The sequence below is a fragment of the Mobula hypostoma genome, chromosome 19 (assembly GCF_963921235.1).
Source record: "Mobula hypostoma chromosome 19, sMobHyp1.1, whole genome shotgun sequence".
NCBI lineage: Eukaryota > Metazoa > Chordata > Chondrichthyes > Myliobatiformes > Myliobatidae > Mobula > Mobula hypostoma.
Genome location: NC_086115.1, coordinates 38,966,700 through 38,985,968, shown reverse-complemented (window position 1 = coordinate 38,985,968; position 19,269 = coordinate 38,966,700). Strand labels below are relative to the sequence as shown.

The window sequence follows — 19,269 nt, the reverse complement described above, 5'->3', positions numbered from 1 at the left end:
TGTTGGTGTAAAAAGCAAATTCAGTTTCTCCAGTGATGGCTTCAACAGTATAGTATGCACATTTAATTGTAAGAGGTTTTGCTGAAATTATTCACTTAGAGATTTAAATGATATCAATCTAGTAAACTGAATAACATATATAACATATTAACACTAAATCATTGCCACAGTACACTCATACTAGGAGTTACATTATCTTGAAAATAAAGTGTCACATGTGCATCTAATCTCTTTATTTTAGGTTTCCAGTATCTACAGTTATTTCTTAAATTTTAATTTACCATAACATTCTGACTGGCTAAATTTTCCAGTCATTCACATCCCCATGGATGTATGTCATGTCCCCTTCAGATAAAGATCTCAAGGAAAAGCTGGCTAAATGGTAGGAGAACGTCTTTTATTTGTAGTTTCATTGCCTGGGATACAATGGAGTCACTAATCTTGTATGAACTTCTCAGTTGCAAGTTCTTTCTGCAGGCCAATTCTAAAATGTCTTCACAACAATATAAAAATTGGCGATCTTAACAAACTACTGCAACATCCTCTGGGACATAATATGGATTATGCATTGTGTGACGAGAGTACACATAGATTAAGATGTTAACTGTCCTGTGCTGGCACCAGTGGGATCAGCAGTTGGTCTGCCACCTGTCTTCAGGTGAAAGAGAGATAAGGAAAACAATGGAGCAGCATTTGGAGATTTTAATTAAGGGACGGAAGGAGAGCTGTCAAGATCAGCCCCCCCCCCTTTGAACCCTGAACTGTTTGAAGTGATGGACAGGCGATACCCCAGCAGGGGGATGAAAAGGGACAGGTTCGCTAAGGCAAGACACACACGACACCCCGAGGTAACGAGACCCTGGAAGCGGTGCGTCTCCCACAAGTCGGTGGGACGTTTTGGAGGGCTGGTCGCGGGACCAAGCCATAGACGCACAGAGTGGAAAGGTACGATCGGCGGGAACCTGGTGTGTGTCCGCCCTTGCCTGGGTGTCAGGTTCACCGCTGAGAAACGATCGTATCTGGAAACGGAGGGGTCACGGTCGGTGACCTCAGAAGACATCACAAAAGGGCTCGCCCGAAAGCTGACTGCGAAGAATATCGAAGGTCTATGTGGAAGCCGTTTGAATATTCATTCGTTTTTGCTCTCTCTCTCCTTCCTCCCACTGCCCATCTCCCACAGCAGTGATTACTGTGAACTGAATTGAACTCCATTGAACTGAACTTTGCGTCACTTTGAAACTGGTCATTTACCCCTAGACGATGATAGAGCTTGATTGATCCTGTTATCCTAATTCTGTGTACATGTGTGTTTATCATTGCTGAACTGTTGCATTTGTTATCCTTTTGATTAGAGTACTGTGTTGCTTGTTTCTTTAATAAAATTTTCTTAGTTCTAGTAATCCAAACTCCAACTGAGTGATCCATTTCTGCTGGTTTGGCAACCCAGTTACGAGGTACATAACAATTGGTATAAAGCAATAATCATATCAGGAATTAAAGCATCTAAAAAGACAATGGACACAAAAATTCTTGATTCTAAGCCCATAACCTGTATTTTCATGAAAACTGAAATTAGGGGAAATTCAGAAGAAAAGATCTAAAAGCTTGATTTAGATGAACATTTGGGTAGGAGCTGAAGGAGCCATTCAGGAAGTACAGAAACAGAGCCAGGCAGCAGCCATTGTTTTTAATATCACTTGGTAAGAGCACACAAGTACCTACCATCTCCAAAAACGGTTTGAAAAAGGTGATACAGAGACTCCATATACTGAAAGATCCTGATTCTCTAATGAGTTTCTAATGAAATCTAGATAACCAAATAAAATGAAATACTCAACCCTCTACATTAGTGTGAACATTTAATAATGGTAATACAAGATGTTTGAAAGCAACGATGATTCTTGAAATAAAGAATGTTCCTCTATTGATTTGGACTTGCTTATTTATGTTATCATGCTAGGTAAGCTCAAAGGGACCTCAGGATAAGGCTGAATATTTCAAATACCCAGTTTGTGAATAGTGGATAGCTGCCAGATTTTCTGGCAGGAAACACAGATTAGAATAAAGTAACATTGGCAGAGTTGCCAGGATTATATATTTTTGCTGAACTAATTTTCATAATTTTCTTAACACTTAACTACCTTCTCAAGATACTTAAGTGCCATCATTCTCTGTTCTGTTAGTGAATCTTCACCCATAATTATAAAAACATCATCCTTTTGGATTTCATATTCCTAAAAACAGACAAAAAATTATTGCTTTATGAAAGATAAAACATAATTTAGCAAAATCTTGTGGAAAATAAAATGATTGTAAACAAATTCTAAATGCGCCACTGTGCATTTCCCTCAGCTTTGCAAATTCTTTCCTTTCCTATATTTATCCATCTCCCCTTTGAACACTACTTTTAAATACTATACTCCACATATCTGGAATAACCTTCCAGAGGATCTGAAGTCCGCCCCAACTTTAAACTCTTAAGGATTAATCGAGGCCTAAAACTTTTCTTTTGGCTGTAGCTTTTAATTAGAATCTCCTGCACTGTAACTTCTATTTATCATATCTATTTTTGTGTAATTTTATTCTCTTATATATGGTCTGAAATATGATGTTTGATTTTTATATCTTGTTCTATGTAAATCACTTTAAATTGCCTTGTATTTGAAAAGTGCTATACAAATAAGCTTGCTAGCTTACTACTAAATATGGTATTTCTAGTATCTGTGCCAGTGCTGACCAGACGTGGACAACATATTGCATAGAAAAAATGTTCCTAATGTCATTTTTAATTCTTTTACCAATCACATTTATTTTATGGCACTGCTTCTTGACCCTTTTGCCAGTGGAAACGGTTCCTTTTTATCTAAATCCATCTCTATCTTCTATAGCACAAATGTATGCACCACTCATCATCTCCTCATTCTTCCTTCCAAAAGTTAACACTTTGCTTTTCTCACCGTCAAACATCTCTCTCTCTCTCCTATTGGCTCTGTCCATCTATCTGCCTTTATTTCCTTGAAATTAGTTACTATCTTTCTCAAAGTTTATTATCCTTTTGTACCATCTGCAAATTTAGAAATTATGCCCTGTACATGCAAGTATAAGTAGTATTCCTAGTACCAACTCGGGGATAAGTCCACGTATCCTATTCTCCATCTAACATCTTAAACTATTACTCTCTTATTTCTTGTTGAGCTGATTTTCTATTCATGCTGCTTTATTTCATATCTTCAATCTTAATGACCAGACTATCAATTGGCATTGTATCAAATGCCTTTGGAAATAACATCAACTATATTTCCCTCATCAACCTCTTATGTTGCCTCTTCAAAAAATTCAATCAAGTTAATTGGAAATATTTTGCCTTGAACAATTTTGTTGGTTAATTAGTCCACAATTTTGTTGGTTAATTGATCCACAAATGACTTCTAATCCTGTCCCTGATTAATGTTTCTCCAAATTTTCCACCACTAACATTAAAATAACTGAAGCAAAAACAAATTGCAAGAAGAATTCAACATGTCAGGCAGCATCGTAATAGGGGAATGAACAGACAATGTTTACAGTGACTGACCTTTTATGACTGTAGCATATGGGATTTGTAAAGCAATGATTGAATATCTGTTAGGTGGCATGACAACTGACCTCTTTCTCATAGCATTTGGGGTCTGTAGAATAATGACTGAGCGTCTGTCAGTAGGATGATAGCTAGACTCTTTCTTAACTCAGACTTATCACTTATGAGGAGATTATAGATAGTAGCTACAGGGAGGTAGTTATGCCAAAGGAGCAGAGGACAGGAAATTGGGTCACTATCAGGTGAGGGAAGGGGAAAGGGCAGGCAGAGTAGGGTTCCCCTGTGGCCATTCCCCTCAACAACAAGTATACCGCATTGGATATTGTTGGGGGGGATGACTTACCTGGGACAAGCTGCAGTAGCCGGATCTCTGGCACTGGGTCTGGTTCTGCAGTCCAGAAGGGAGGGTGGAAAAAGAGGAGAGCGGTAGTGATAGGGGACTTGATAGTTAGAGGTGCAGATAGGAGGTTCTGTGGTTGTGACAGAGAATCCAGGATGGTTTGTTGCCTCCCGGGTGCCAGGGTCAAGGATATCTCTGATCGCTTGCGTGACATTCTGAAGTGGGAGGGTGACCAGCCAGATGTCGTGGTGCACATCGGTACCAATGACATAGCAAGGAAGAGTGAGGAGGTCCTGGAGAGTGAGTATAGAGAGCTTGGTAGGAAGTTGAAAAGCAGGACCTCAAGAGTGATAATCTCAGGATTGCTACCTGTTCTAGGTGCCAGTGAGGGTAGGAATAGGATGCTCTGGAGGATGAACAAGTGGCTGAGGAACTGGTGTAGGGGGCAGGGTTTCAAATTTCAGGATCATTGGGACCTCTTCTGGGGCAGGTGGGACCTGTACAAGAGAGACGGGTTACACTTGAACTACAGAGGGACCAATATCCTTTCAGGGAGGTTTGTTAGTGCTATTGGGGAGGCTTTAAACTAGATTTGCAGGGGGATGGGAACCAGAGTGCCAGAGCTGACAGTGTGGCTGGGGTGAAAATAAATGTTGAAAGTTCAAGCAAATCCGCTGATAGAAAGGTTGTGAGTGGTGGTAAAAATCTTCTGAGGTGTATATATTTCAATGCTAGGAGTATTGCGGGGAAGGCGGATGAGTTGAGGGCGTGGATTGACACGTGGAATTATGATGTTACAGCAATTAGTGAAACTTGGCTACAGGAGGGGCAAGATTGGTAGCTTAATATTCCAGGGTTCCGATGTTTCAAATGTGATCGAGGCAGAGGAATGAAAGGTGGGGGAGTAGCATTGCTTGTTAGGGAAAATATTACAGCAGTGCTCAGGCAGGACAGATTAGAGGGCTTGTCTACTGAGTCCTTATGGGTGGAGCTGAGAAACAAGAAAGGTATGGCCACATTAGTGGGATTGTATTATAGACCACCCAATAGTCAACGAGACTTGGAAGAGCAAATCTGCAGAGAGATAGCAGGCAACTGCAGGAAACATAAAGTTGTGGTGGTAGGGGATTTTAATTTTCCATACATTGATTGGGACTCCCATACTGTTAGGGGTCTAGATGGTTTAGAGTTTGTAAAATGTGTTCAGGAAAGTTTTCTAAATCAATATATAGAGGGACCAGCTAGAGGGGATGCAATATTGGATCTCCTGTTAGGAAACGAGTTAGGACAAGTGACGGAAGTGTGTGTAGGGGAGCACTTTGGTTCCAGTGATCATAACACCATTAGTTTCAATTTGATCATGGACAAGGAATGATCTGGTCCTAGGGTTGAGGTTCTGAACTGGAAGAAGGCCAAATTTGAAGAAATGAGAAAGGATCTAAAAAGCGTGGATTGGGACAGGTTGTTCTCTGGCAAAGATGTGATTGGTAGGTGGGAAGCTTTCAAAGGGGAAATATTGAGAGTGCAGAGTTTGTATGTTCCTGTCAGGATTAAAGGCAAATTGAATAGGAATAAGGAACCTTCGTTCTCAAGGGATATTGCAACTCTGATAAAGAAGAAGAGGGAGTTGTATGAAATGTATAGGAAACAGTGAGTAAATCAGGTGCTTGAGGAGTATAAGAAATGCAAGAAAATACTTAAGAAAGTAATCAGGAGGGCTAAAAGAAGACATGAGGTTGCCTTGGCAGTCAAAGTGAAGGATAATCCAAAGAGCTTTTACAGGTATATTAAGAGCAAAAGGATTGTAAGGGATAAAATTGGTCCTCTTGAAGATCAGAGTGGTCGGCTATGTGTGGAACCAAAGGAAATGGGGGAGATCTTAAATAGGTTTTTTGCGTCTGTATTTAGTAAGGAAACTGGCATGAAGTCTATGGAATTGAGGGAATCAAGCAGTGAGATCATGGAAACTGTACAGATTGAAAAGGAGGAGGTGCTTGCTGTCTTGAGGAAAATTAAAGTGGATAAATCCCCGGGACTTGACAGAGTGTTCCCTTGGACCTTGAAGGAGACTAGTGTTGAAATTGCGGGGGCCCTAGCAGAAATATTTAAAATGTCGCTGTCTACGAGTGAGGTGCCGGAGGATTGGAGAGTGGCTCATGTTGTTCCGTTGTTTAAAAAAGGATCGAAAAGTAATCCGGGAAATTATAGGCCGGTGAGTTTAACGTCGGTAGTGGGTAAGTTATTGGAGGGAGTATTAAGAGACAGAATCTACAAGCATTTGGATAGACAGGGACTTATTAGGGAGAGTCAACATGGCTTTGTGCGTGGTAGGTCATGTTTGACCAATCTATTGGAGTTTTTCGAGGAGGTTACCAGGAAAGTGGATGAAGGGAAGGCAGTGGATATTGTCTACATGGACTTCAGTAAGGCCTTTGACGAGGTCCTGCATGGGAGGTTAGTTAGGAAAATTCAGTCGCTAGGTATACATGGAGAGGTGGTAAATTGGATTAGACATTGGCTCAATGGAAGAAGCCAAAGAGTGGTGGTAGAGAATTGCTTCTCTGAGTGGAGGCCTGTGACTAGTGGTGTGCCACAGGGATCAGTGCTGGGTCCATTGTTATTTGTCATCTATATCAATCATCTGGATGATAATGTGGTAAATTGGATCAGCAAATTTGCTGATGATACAAAGATTGGAGGTGTAGTAGACAGTGAGGAAGGTTTTCAGAGCCTGCAGAGGGACTTGGACAAGCTGGAAAAATGGGCTGAAAAATGGCAGATGGAGTTTAATACAGACAAGTGTGAGGTATTGCACGTTGGAAGGACAAACCAAGGTAGAACATACAGGGTTAATGGTAAGGCACTGAGCAGTGCAGTAGAACAGAGGGATCTGGGAATACAGATACAAAATTCCCTAAAAGTGGCGTCACAAGTAGATAGGGTCGTAAAGAGAGCTTTTGGTACATTGGCCTTTATTAATCAAAGTTTTGAGTATAAGAGCTGGAATGTTACGATGAGATTGTATAAGGCATTGGTGAGGCCGAATCTGGAGTATTGTGTTCAGTTTTGGTCACCAAATTACAGGAAGGATATAAATAAGGTTGAAAGAGTGCAGAGAAGGTTTACAAGGATGTTGCCAGGACTTGAGAAACTCAGTTACAGAGAAAGGTTGAATAGGTTAGGACTTTATTCCCTGGAGCGTAGAAGAATAAGGGGAGATTTGATAGAGGTATATAAAATTATGATGGCTATAGATAGAGTGAATGCAAGCAGGCTTTTTCCACTGAGGCAAGGGGAGAAAAAAACAGAGGACATGGGTTAAAGGTGAGGGGGGAAAAGTTTAAAGGGAACATTGGGGGGGCTTCTTCACACAGAGAGTGGTGGGAGTATGGAATGAGCTGCCAGATGAGGTGGTAAATGCGGGTTCTTTTTTAACATTTAAGAATAAATTGGACAGATACATGGATGGGAGGTGTATGGAGGGATATGGTCCATGTGCAGGTCAGTGGGACTAGGCAGAAAATGGTTCGGCACAGCCAAGAAGGGCCAAGAGGCCTGTTTCTGTGCTGTAGTTTCTATGGTTTCTATGGTTTATATGTAATCATTAATATACTGTGTAAGCCCTAGGAATGTTGTGTGTCATGGATATTGTGAGGTTAATAAATGAAATAACAAGGAGTAATCATTAAAATGTCCAGTTGATGTATGAGGGTGTTCTGAAGACTGTGTTAATAGACAAGATGTGTTTTTTTCTTCTACTGGCACAAGCACAAAGGATTTGTCTGCCTCTTGATGATTCTGCACTTATAAAGCTTGTATACAATATTTGGAGGAACTTTTCAGACTCCGGTGGAACTTTACCCAGACTGGAATAACAATTGATGCCTGGGACCAAGGGATGGTCTCACGAGTGGAATCTGAGTTCCCCCAACAACAACCATGTGGTGAACAGGAAGTGTGAGACCAGAAATCTTTGTGACTTGCTATGAGATATTTTATGTGATTTATTTGTACTATCTATTCTGTGATAATAAACTATGCTAAGTTACTTTGTTGTGCTTGTACACTTATTGCCACAACTCCTGGATACTTGAATAATAGGGTCCAACCAACCCAGCCTACTACAATGGCCTGATGTCACATTTGCAGTTTATCAGTTCTCTTCTCCTTGAGCACTGACTGGTAATCAAAGAAGATTATTATCATGAGCCCTCTATACTCCAACAGAGGAAAGTCAATCATTCCTCATTAAAAATTGATCTTCTAATTACTTGATAAACTTGCAAACCTTTAGAGAAGCAGGCACCAGCATCACCATATCCTTCAATATAAAAAGATATGAACAGAAGCAAACTATTCACCCTTGCAGACTTTTTCTATCACATGGGTGATCTTTGTTCTAATTCAATTTGAACTCTTCTTTTTCATATGTTTACTACATTTGATTAACAATATCTGGTAACATGAAATTTAAAATTAAACACTGATCCAGTATCAGCTGCCATTTGGAAAGTTATAAATTACTACCACCCACTCTTTCATTCACTTTCAAAAGACCTGATACTAATTTTTAGTCCAAAGGCATCAAATTGGTGGGTAAATTGTACTTGCAGATTACCCTTAGTATTTAGGTAAATGGTGGAATATGGGAGAAGCTAAGAGGAGAAATATAATGGGATTAATGTAGGAATAGTGTTAATGGATGTTTGATAATTAACATTGGTATGATGGGCTGAAAGTTCTGTTTCTTTAGTTTATAGTTCTATGGCTATGTCTCTATGCATAATTTTTGTAGAACTATGTTTTGGAAGAAGAATAGAAGTTGCAGTCACTATCATGTATTATATTTAATGCCACAGAGCAGCATGAATTTCGAGATAAACGCTATCAGTTCCCCTTAGTAGCTTGAAAATTTTGATTATCACATTAATTTTCTTTGTTGTAGGCAATGTAACCCTCATTTGCATGAACACTTTTTAGAATTTAACCCTTGGACAATGATCATGGACATCTGTGCTCCGCAGTAGTCTATATATCCTTAGTAAGTTGTTGTGCCCCAAACTAATCACAGTTCTCAAGGCAGAGGCTAACCAGGTTCTCATATGGCTGTAACATAACATTTTTCTCCTTGTATTTCAGGTCCTCTACATATAAAGATCAACATTCCACTAACATTTTTTATTATTTCAGAATATGTTCATGACATCTTAATGTTCTATTTACACAGACCCAAATCTCTTTGCACTATTGTTGCTTCTAGTTTTGTACTGTATATTTGACCCTGTACCATTCACTGATAGAATTTGACAAAATTTGAAACTTGGTGATCAAATTTTCCGGTATATTCTCTAAAATATAATTAATATTTCCAACTCTCCTATTCCTTCACATTTTGGACCAGTAGATTACTGCATTAGTATTTCTACACATATATCAGTTTTATAAGGCAATGCAGATACTAACCTCAAAAATATGCACTGGCACCTCTCTCTCATATGGTGGCACTAGCTTATAGCAACAATATTGAGGAACTCCAGAATTTCTATGCATCAGCAGACGAAAACGTCTAGACATCTCCAGTTTTTCATCTGTTACAAAGTTAAACTCATCTTCCATTTGGTGTAATCTAAAGTACTTGGGGACCCTGTCACCTTCCTCAGTCACATACTGTCAGAAAGGGCATAAGTTTAAATAATACCTTAGAATCTATTTTTGTTTTACAGAATAACAATGATACCTGACAGCTCTGACCCATTGAAAAGTTTACATATTATTTTGTTTAACAATTAAAATAATTTCCCATAAATTCAATCACACAATGCTAACTGAAATTAATTTAGCATACATAAGTTATTCTTCCTACCACTTCCAATCAACTCATACCAATTTTACTACATATCCTTGAGCCCACCATTTGTGCCAACAATTATGTACTCATTTACATTAATCCTACACTAGTCCTAATTTTTCTTCCTTCCATACTCTCATCAAGGAGAAGATGGTGGCACGACGACAGCACGCGTGGCCACTTCGGTGGTGATGTCTGTTATCTGTCAAGTAGGGGACTGTGCACAATTCTGATTTGATGGAGGGATGGATGTGAGAGTATGGAGGAACATCTGGAAACTTCTGAAATGCCTGCTTCGCTGCTGCTGCTACTGTGTGGTAACCGGAATCTCCAGAGCAGAAGGCCCTGAAATCCTCGGTTTTGCGTGCTTCAGTGGCCGGGGCGAGGTCGAAGGTGCTCAGCAAAGGATGGCGCTCGGGAGGCTGCATCGGAGGGCTGGTCAGAAGCTCGAAGTTTTTGGATGGATGGACTCAGTGTCGGCTGTGGTCGGCTGCTTCCAAGGCATCGACAAGTTGACGGTGCCTGGAGGTTTATGGCAGGGAGTTTCTCCCTTTTGCCGCCTGCTATCGGGGACTCAGGAGTCGATCGACTCGGGGACTTTGAGACTTTTTCTTACCGTGCCCATGGTTTGTTCTTCATCAAATTATGGTATTGCTTTGCACTGCTGTAACTATATGTTATAACTATGTGGTTCTGTCAGTGTTAGTCTTTGGTTTGTCCTGTTTTCTGTGATATCACTCCGGAGAAACATTGTATCATTTCTTAATGCATGTATGCATTTCTAAATGACAATAAAAGAGGACTGAGTGTTCTCATAATCTATCTATAACTTTCCCAGATTTCAGTACTCACTCACGCACCTGGGGTCACTTACACTGGCCAATAAACCTATCAATGCTCACGTCTTTGGGATTTTGAAGGAATCCAGAGTATCTGGAGGAATCACACAGGGTCACATGTGCTTCTAATAAGAATGTGGGCCAAATTTAAATGAAATTAATGGAGGATTAACGGAATTGAGTCTCTGATGGTTGGCATGGACTTAGTGAATCAAAGGAGCTCTTTCCATGCTGTATGACTCTATGCAAACTCAATACAGACAGCACCGGAGGTCAGGATTAAATATGGGTTGCTGAAACTATGAGATGGCAGCTTTACGAACTGTACTACAGTGTCATAAAATTCAGTCAGCACTTCCAGGCAAAGTCACTTTTACTACCGCAAAACACTTTCAGTGCTATGGTTGCTTGCAACTTTTGGAACAGGAGATCTTGGATAACATTGCCTGGGGGTGCCTGTTATAGGGCTATGGAAATAATGTAGTCTTAATCCCAGAGTGCAGAATTATGATACCTGCAGAGAAGTGTGAAACCTAACTAACTCTACCTCCCACACCAAATGCATCCCCACAACCCACCAGTTTTGCTGAATATTCCCAATCCAATGATTTGTGGTCTCAGAAGTTCACAATTTCCCTCAGTTCTACTCTAATTTTGAACTCCCTCCACCATATAACCCTTCTCATTCCAAGGTGCATGTGATTTTGGCCTTACCAAAGATAATCCGAATCCTAGGTTTGCTTAAACCAGTTAACAATTGGTAGCCACCCTATACCTCTGATGTCTATGGTTAGTGTAATTCCTAACATTCATTCAAATGCTCAACACGTTTGCAATGTCATAGGGAGATACAGAATGGGAAAAGGCCCTTCAAATCAAATTTTTCTTCCCCCAACAGTCTCCTCTGCTCCTCTTAGATACCACACATACCAGGAGTAATCTACAGCTATCAAGCAACCCACTGATCCCCATGTCCTGGGGATGTGGGGAAAATCTGAGCATCCTGAGGAAATCGCCATGGTCCCAGGAAGAATATATGAATTCCACACAGGTAGCACCCAAGGTCAGGACCAAACAAGGGTCTCTGGCACTATTCAGCATTTAGCATAAGCACAATATGAAATATCCTGAACTATTAACAAACTGGCGATCGGCATTGACCAGAGAGCTGATTGGACCAATCCCATCATTCCCTATTTCAACAAGTGTCACAGACCACTAGCTCAAACAGGATTGGATTGACCTCCCAAGGAGGCACATTTTCAAACACGAGTATGTGAAGTGGCCGACAATCTAGGACATAGGCCTCTACAGTAAGTGACTTCAAATCAGTTGGACATCAGCCAAAGTAGCCTCAGTTCCTCTGCATTCATGCAAGTCTCTACACCCTTTAAGGTGGCTAGAATTTCTGGACAATGATGTATAACATGTTTTGAAGGTATTCTACTTTGTCAACTAACACAACCGATTTTATACTAACCTTAATTACATGCATCAACTCTAAATTCTGGGGATCATTAGGATCAATTCTGGCTTTTTTTGCCCATTTGGCAAGTTTCTGCAAATCATTTATCCGAGACATCCCTATTGAAGCAATGGCATCCATGCTGAAATTAAATGCAAAAGAGGGCTAATTTGTTATATTTGTTTCATTGCATACACACAAGTCTGATAAACCTACAGAATACCTTGGATATTTGTTTTAAAATATTTCAGTTTTTTCAGCATGAAAGTTTCCTTTGTATATTGTTTCTAGCAAAATTAAATTACGGATCTGGAGCTGGAATCAATGCCCATTTTGAATAGTCACTCGCTAACACAAGTAGAAAGTGTAAGATTCAGAAAATAATTCAGGTTCCACATATGCCAACCCTGTTTGTAAATTGTATACATTGCCTCAATAACTCAATAAGAGTCATAGTCATAGTCATAGTCATGCTTTATTGATCCCGGGGGAAATTGGTTAAAGAAAAACTAATTCCAGCGCTAAAAAAACAAGTAAAACTCTCTCCACCAGCATGTTAGAGAGGGTGCAGCTTCAACGTGTTACCGTGAGAGAAAAAAAAAACAACAAATAACTAATCTTAAAAGTAAGAAACCACGGAGCAATTGTAACCGGCTGCATGAACGACCAGCGCATGCGCACAGATTAATGAGACATTTAAAAACGGCTGGAATATATTTAAGTAATTAATTTCATCAAAAGTATTTTAAAAAACTTAAAAGATCCTTAAAATGCATTTTACTGAAGTAAATCTGCTATAACAAAACAAATCACCTACATTCCCTTAGACAGTGACAAATCAAATAAAATCAGGCTATGTTTTGTCACTGAACTCTGGGTGATCCAATCTGGTCAAATATTTCCTCTACAGAATCTCCTCCCACTCAGCTTCCTATAAGGCATTGCTTTTGCTCATCCAGTTTTTCACTCCATTTCTCTGTTCTGATTATTGTATCTTTACGAGCAAGCTTCGAGGATTTTTCCTTATCCCTAGATTTCCTTACATTTCCTTACCCCTGAAGAGGACACTTAGCATCTGAATAATGGACTGACACTTAGCATCTGAATAATGGACTGACATGGCGTTTGTTGACTATTGTGAGTAATACCATGAGAAACAACTTGTAAAAAAATTATAAGATTCCATTAAAAAAAATGAAGCTGGAATCACTTTCACAGTGACTGGCTAGGCTATGGATGAAAACTACTGCAATTCAAAGTTTGAGGTAAATTTACTCTCACAGTAACACGCACAAAATGCTGGATGAAGTCAGCTGGCCAGGCAGCATCTATGTTAAAGAGTAATCAGTCAACGTTTCGGGCCAAGACACTTCATCTGGTCTGCTGAGTTCCTCCGGCATTGTGCGTGTGTTACTTTGGATTTCTAAAATCTGCAGATGTTCACATGTTTGTTATTATCACAGTATGTATATATCACCATATACTACCCTGAGATTCATTTTCTTACTGGCATTTACAGTCACAGAAATACAACAGAATCAATGAAAAACTACACTACACTGACAGACAGCCATTGTGTGCAAAAGAACACAAACTGCAAATACAACAAATAATAAATAATACTAAGAACATGAGTTGTAGAGTCTTTGAAAGTGACTCTGTAGATTTTGGAATCAGTTTAGTGTTGAGGTGAGTGGAGTTATCCATGTTGGATCAGGAGTCTCCTGGTTGAGGAGTAATAATTGTTCCCAAACCTAGTGGTGTGGCACCTTATGTTCCTGTACCTCCTTCCTGATAGCAGTAGCAAGAAAAGTGCATCACTTGGACGTTGGCAGTCTTTGATGATAGATACTAACACACCCTGTTGACATACTCAATGGAGGAGAGGGTTTTTCCTGTGTTTCCATACCACGTGGTGATGCAACCAATCAGGATAAATTCAGTTGCTGATACATCATACAATAGTTTCTGTATTGTTAAGTTATAACTCTCTTAGATATTGCTTACAAATACAGACAAGCAGTCTATCAAGTATGTCCTCTTTCTCAAAACACAAGACAGGACCTAAAAAAAATTAATTCAGTGTTCCTCTCAACATGACTCTCTTTCAACCCAATGTACATAAGTTTGAAGAACTGTGTCATATTTTCCAACTGTGAAAACTATATCCCTCAGGGCTCAATAAATTTAAAGATCACCAAATGTTCCAAATTGTACCAAAACTGATCAGTTCCAATGCAGATTAAGTGACTAAATTGTTGTCCAGTTCTTTTTTTCTCTTTACAAAAGCTCCTGATGTGCAAGTTTTCACAGGATTCTCTTTTACTTCACAAATTCAGAATTGCTTTGGTCTGAACCTTACAGCTCCAGAAATGTTTATTTTCTCATTCTGTCTTTTCTGTTACAATTCAATTCCTCCTTCTTTATATTTCCTCCAGATAGAATAGCACCATTCCACTTGTGTCATATGATTATTCAATTAGTCTCTGGTCTATCACAGATATTCCTTTTGTTCTCCCCAAGTCTCCCTCCTCTCTTCAAGATTCAAAGATACAAAAGATTCAGAAAACTTTATTGTCATTCTAACCATACATCAGCTCTGCAGGGCAGAATGAGACAGCGTTTCTCAGGGGCAGTGCAATCATGACATAACAAACGCAACACTAAATAATAAACATAACAATAAATAGTAAAACACAACACAAAAACAACAAGCAGAGTCAGGTGGAGCAGCTATTTAGCAGTCTGACTGCCTGTGGGAGGAAGCTGTAAAATAGCCTTGTGGTTTTAGTTTTGATGCTCCTGTAACATTTGCCTGATGGCAGAAGAACAAACAGTTCATGGAGAGGGTGTGAGGGGTCCTTAATGATGTACCATGTCTTCTGGAGGAATCGACTCTGAAAGAGGTCTTGGACAGAAGGGATATTTGACTTCTATCTTTTAGTCACTGATGAAATCTGGAATGTTAACTGTTTATCTCTCTTCAGATGTTGCCTGACCTGTTGACTTTGCTCAGTAACTTTCTGTTTTAATTCAGATGTTTGGCATTTTAATTTTGTTTTCAATCTCTCATTTTCCGGTTCTAAATCAATTTTTGCATGTCACCCCTCCTGTGAACTTTCTCCAGTATTTAGCTGAGAAAGCTGCCAAATAAACTGAGCCTTCACACACAAAATGCTGGAGGAACTCAGCAAGTCAGGCAGCATCTATGGAAAGAGGAAAAAACAATTGATGTTTCAGGCCGAGACCCTTCATCAGGGCCAGAAAAAAAGATGAGAAGTCAGAATAAGAAGGTAGGAAGAGGGAAGGAAGAAGTACAAGGTGATAGGTGAAACTGGGAGAGGGGAGGGGTAAAGTAAAGAGCTGGGAAGTTGATTGGTGAAAGAGGAAAAGGACTGGAGAGGGAATCTGATAGGAGAGAATAGAATACAAATTTACTGATATTGATTTAAGCCTGCAAGAGTTCTGCTTGCCTAATTTAGTCATTCTTTTTCCCTCATTTCTGATACTTATCCACTATTCCGTTATTATCACAATACAATTTCCTTTATAGGTAATTATTAGTCAAGTAAATTAATTGCAGAAGATAATTCTCAAAAAGGACTTTGAGCCACTATTTAGGAATTGTCAAACATGAAATGGATAGAGCATTAATTAGATTGAAACCAAGGATGGATCTATCAAAGGATAGTAATACAGGAAAACCGTGAAAAAGAATTGGAAACTAATTCAGTGATACAGAGTCAAAAATCTTGCAAAAATGTTTTTAATTTTTAAATATTGCTCTTCATTTAAATTAAAATAATTATGGCCCATGTCCCCTTACCTTTCTTTATAGGTTTTTGGCTTTGGGGCGAGGGGTGCAAGGGCAGTGCCATTTTCATCTACTCCCCATGATACCGCATACAGTAATTTTCCAGATGTCAGTAACAAACACTCCTCAGGTCTCCTTCCATCTAAAACAAATGGAGTATCTATACACAGAAAATAAGTCAATTGTTAGATTGAGCAAAATATTAAACTTATTGACTTCAGTATATCAGATTTATGATAATAACTTTGCATTGATTATTCCTCAGGAATCACATCTTGAAATGCCTTCAACATATGCAGGGAAAGTATTCCAGCATCATAATCCACGTGAGAACTTCTCTTTGCCTAGAAGGAAATGTCACAAGTTTAACTCCTTTGGCCATGCTTGATCCCATACATATAATTTAAGAAAAAGCAGATCTGAAGGAACAAAATTGATAGAAAAAGATAATATTGTGAATGTAAGAATAAGAGGTAATGTGCCTATTTTTGTAACACACAAAATGCTGGAGGAACTCAGCAGGCCAGGAAAAGAGTAAGCAGTCCAGCATCTACAGATTTTCCTGCTTTTGTGTTTTTCTATTTTTGAGCTGTGTTTCCTTGAAATCTGGCAAATCTCAATACACATACTAAATACTCAAATCTCAATGCAAGTAAGAGATGAATTCAAATCTTTTTATATAAAGAGCATCAATGACCTTCCAAAAACAAATGCATGTTGTAAATCAGAATATGTCACCATATTTTCAGACACCAGCCTGAAAAACTGCACAAATGAAGAAATATGTGCACAGTGTCACTTTGAGAGCCTTAAGGGGGAAAAAAACTCTTAAATGATTGTTACATTCAACGTTATCAATTTTTTGAGGTTTTACAAACAATACTTTTCAATATGGCACAGTTAGGAGAGCTGCTGACTTGATACCCTTGTTATAAAGGGTCTCCTGGTAGTGTCCATTTTCTCTCTCTAACATTGCACTTTTTTGTGTTTCCTTTACTCTTGCCACACAATAAGACAATAGACAATAGGTGCAGGAGTAGGTCATTCGGCCCTTCGAGCCAGCACCGCCATTCACTGTGATCATGGCTGATCATCCACAGTCAGTATCCAGTTCCTGCCTTATCCCCATAACCTTTGATTCCGCTATCTTTAAGAGCTCTATCCCCCTCTTTCTTGAAAGCATCCAGAGACTTGGCCTCCACAGCCTTCTGGGGCAGAGCATTCCATACATCCACCACTCTCTGGGTGAAAAAGTTTTTCCTCAACTCCATTCTAAATGGCCTACCCCTTATTCTTAAACTGTGGCCTCTGGTTCTGGACTCACCCATCAGTGGGAACATGCTTCCTGCCTCCAGCGTGTCCAATCCCTTAATAATCTTATATGTTTCAATAAGATCCCCTCGCAGCCTTCTAAATTCCAGAGTATACAAGCCCAGTCGCTCCAATCTTTCGACATATGACAGTCCCACCATCCCAGGAATTAACCTTGTGAACCTACACTGCACTCCCTCAATAGCAAGAATATCCTTCCTCAAATTTGGAGACCAAAACTGCACACAGTACTCCAGGTGTGGTCTCACCAGGGCCCTGTACAGCTGCAGAAGGACCTCTTTGCTCTTATACTCAATTCCCCTTGTTATGAAGGCCAGCTTGCCATTAGCTTTCTTCACTGCCTGCTGTACCTGCATGCTTGCTTTCAGTGACCAATGTACAAGAACACCAAGATCTCGTTGTACTTTCCCTTTTCCTAACTTGACTCCATTTAGATAACAATCTGCCTTCCTGTTCTTACCACCAAAGTGGATAACCTCACATTTATCCACATTAAACTGCATCTGCCCACTCACTCAGCCTGTCCAAGTCACCCTGCATTCTCATAACATCCTCCTCACATTTCACACTGCCACCCAGCTTTGTGTCATCGGCAAATTTGCCAATGTTACTTTTAATTCCCTCATCCAAATCATTAATATATATTGTAAACAGCTGCGGTCCCAGCACTGAACCCTGCGGTACCCCACTGGGTCACTGCCTGCCATTCTGAAAGGGACCCATTAATCGCTATTCTTTGTTTTCTGTCAGCCAGCCAAATTTCAATCCATGTCAGTACTCTGCCCCCAATACCATGTGCCCTAATTTTGCCCACTAATCTCCTATGTGGGACTTTATCAAAGGCTTTCTGAAAGTCCAGGTACACTACATCCACTGACTCTCCCTTGTCCATTTTCATAGTTACATCCTCAAAAAATTCCAGAAGATTAGTCAAGCACAATTTCCCCTTCGTAAATCCATGCTGACTTGGACCGATCCTGTTTCTGCTATCCAGATGTGTCGTAATTTCATCTTTTATAATTGACTCCAGCATCTTTCCCACCACTGACGTCAGGCTAACTGGTCTATAATTCCCTGTTTTCTCTCTTCCTCCCTTCTTGAAGCGAGAGACAACATTAGCCACCCTCCAATCCACAGGAACTGATCCTGAATCTATAGAACATTGGAAAATGATTACCAATGCATCCACGATTTCTAAAGCCACCTCCTTAAGTATCCTGGGATGTAGACCATCAGGTCCCAGGGACTTATCAGCCTTCAGACCCAACAGTCTATCCAACACCATTTCCTGCCTAATATAAATTTCCTTCAGTTCATCCATTACCCTAGGCTCTTTGGCCACTATTATATCTGGGAGATTGTTTGTGTCTTCCCTAGTGAAGACAGATCCAAAGTACCTGTTCAACTTGTCTGCCATTTCCTTGTTCCCCATAATAAATTCACCCGTTTCTGTCTTCAAGGGCCCAATTTGGGTCTTAACTATTTTTTCCCTTTTCACATACCTAAAGAAGCTTTTACTATCCTCCTTTATATTCTTGGCTAGTTTACCTTCGTACCTCATTTTTTCTCCACGTATTGCCCTTTTAGTTACCTTCTGTTGCTCTTTAAAAGTTTCCCAATCCTCCGGCTTCCCACTCGTCTTTGCCATGTTATACTTCTTCTCTTTTATTTTTATACTGTCCATTACTTCCCTTGTCAGCCATGGCCTCCCCTTACTCCCCATAGGATCTTTCTTCCTCTTTGGAACGAACTGATCCTGCACCTTCCGCATTATTCCCAGAAACACTTGCCATTGCTGTTCCACTGTCATCCCTGCTAGGCTATTGTTCCATTGAACTTTGGCCAGCTCCTCCATCATAGCACCATAGTTCCCTTTGTTCAACTGTAATACTGACACTTCCAAGTTTCCCTTCTCCCTCTCAAATTGTAGATTAAAACTTATCATATTATTGTCACTATCTCCTAATGGCTCCTTTACCTCGAGGTCCCTTATCAAATCCGGTTCATTGCACAACACTAAATCTAGAATTGTGTTCTCTCTGGTAGGCTCCAGT

The 19,269-nt window shown here is 39.9% G+C and overlaps 1 protein-coding gene across 1 annotated transcript in view; it reads right to left on the bottom strand.

Annotated features, from left to right (window-relative positions):
• The window catches only part of LOC134359133 (protein CC2D2B-like), a 139,454-nt gene that overhangs the window by 45,485 nt on the left and 74,700 nt on the right, over positions 1-19,269 (bottom strand). The window contains exons 17-20 of the mRNA XM_063072098.1: positions 15,896-16,043; positions 12,085-12,211; positions 9,381-9,584; positions 2,142-2,234 (exon numbers count right to left, since the gene is read on the bottom strand). Coding sequence (XP_062928168.1) covers positions 2,142-2,234; positions 9,381-9,584; positions 12,085-12,211; positions 15,896-16,043 — 572 coding nt within the window. The remainder of the gene's footprint in view (positions 1-2,141; positions 2,235-9,380; positions 9,585-12,084; positions 12,212-15,895; positions 16,044-19,269) is intronic.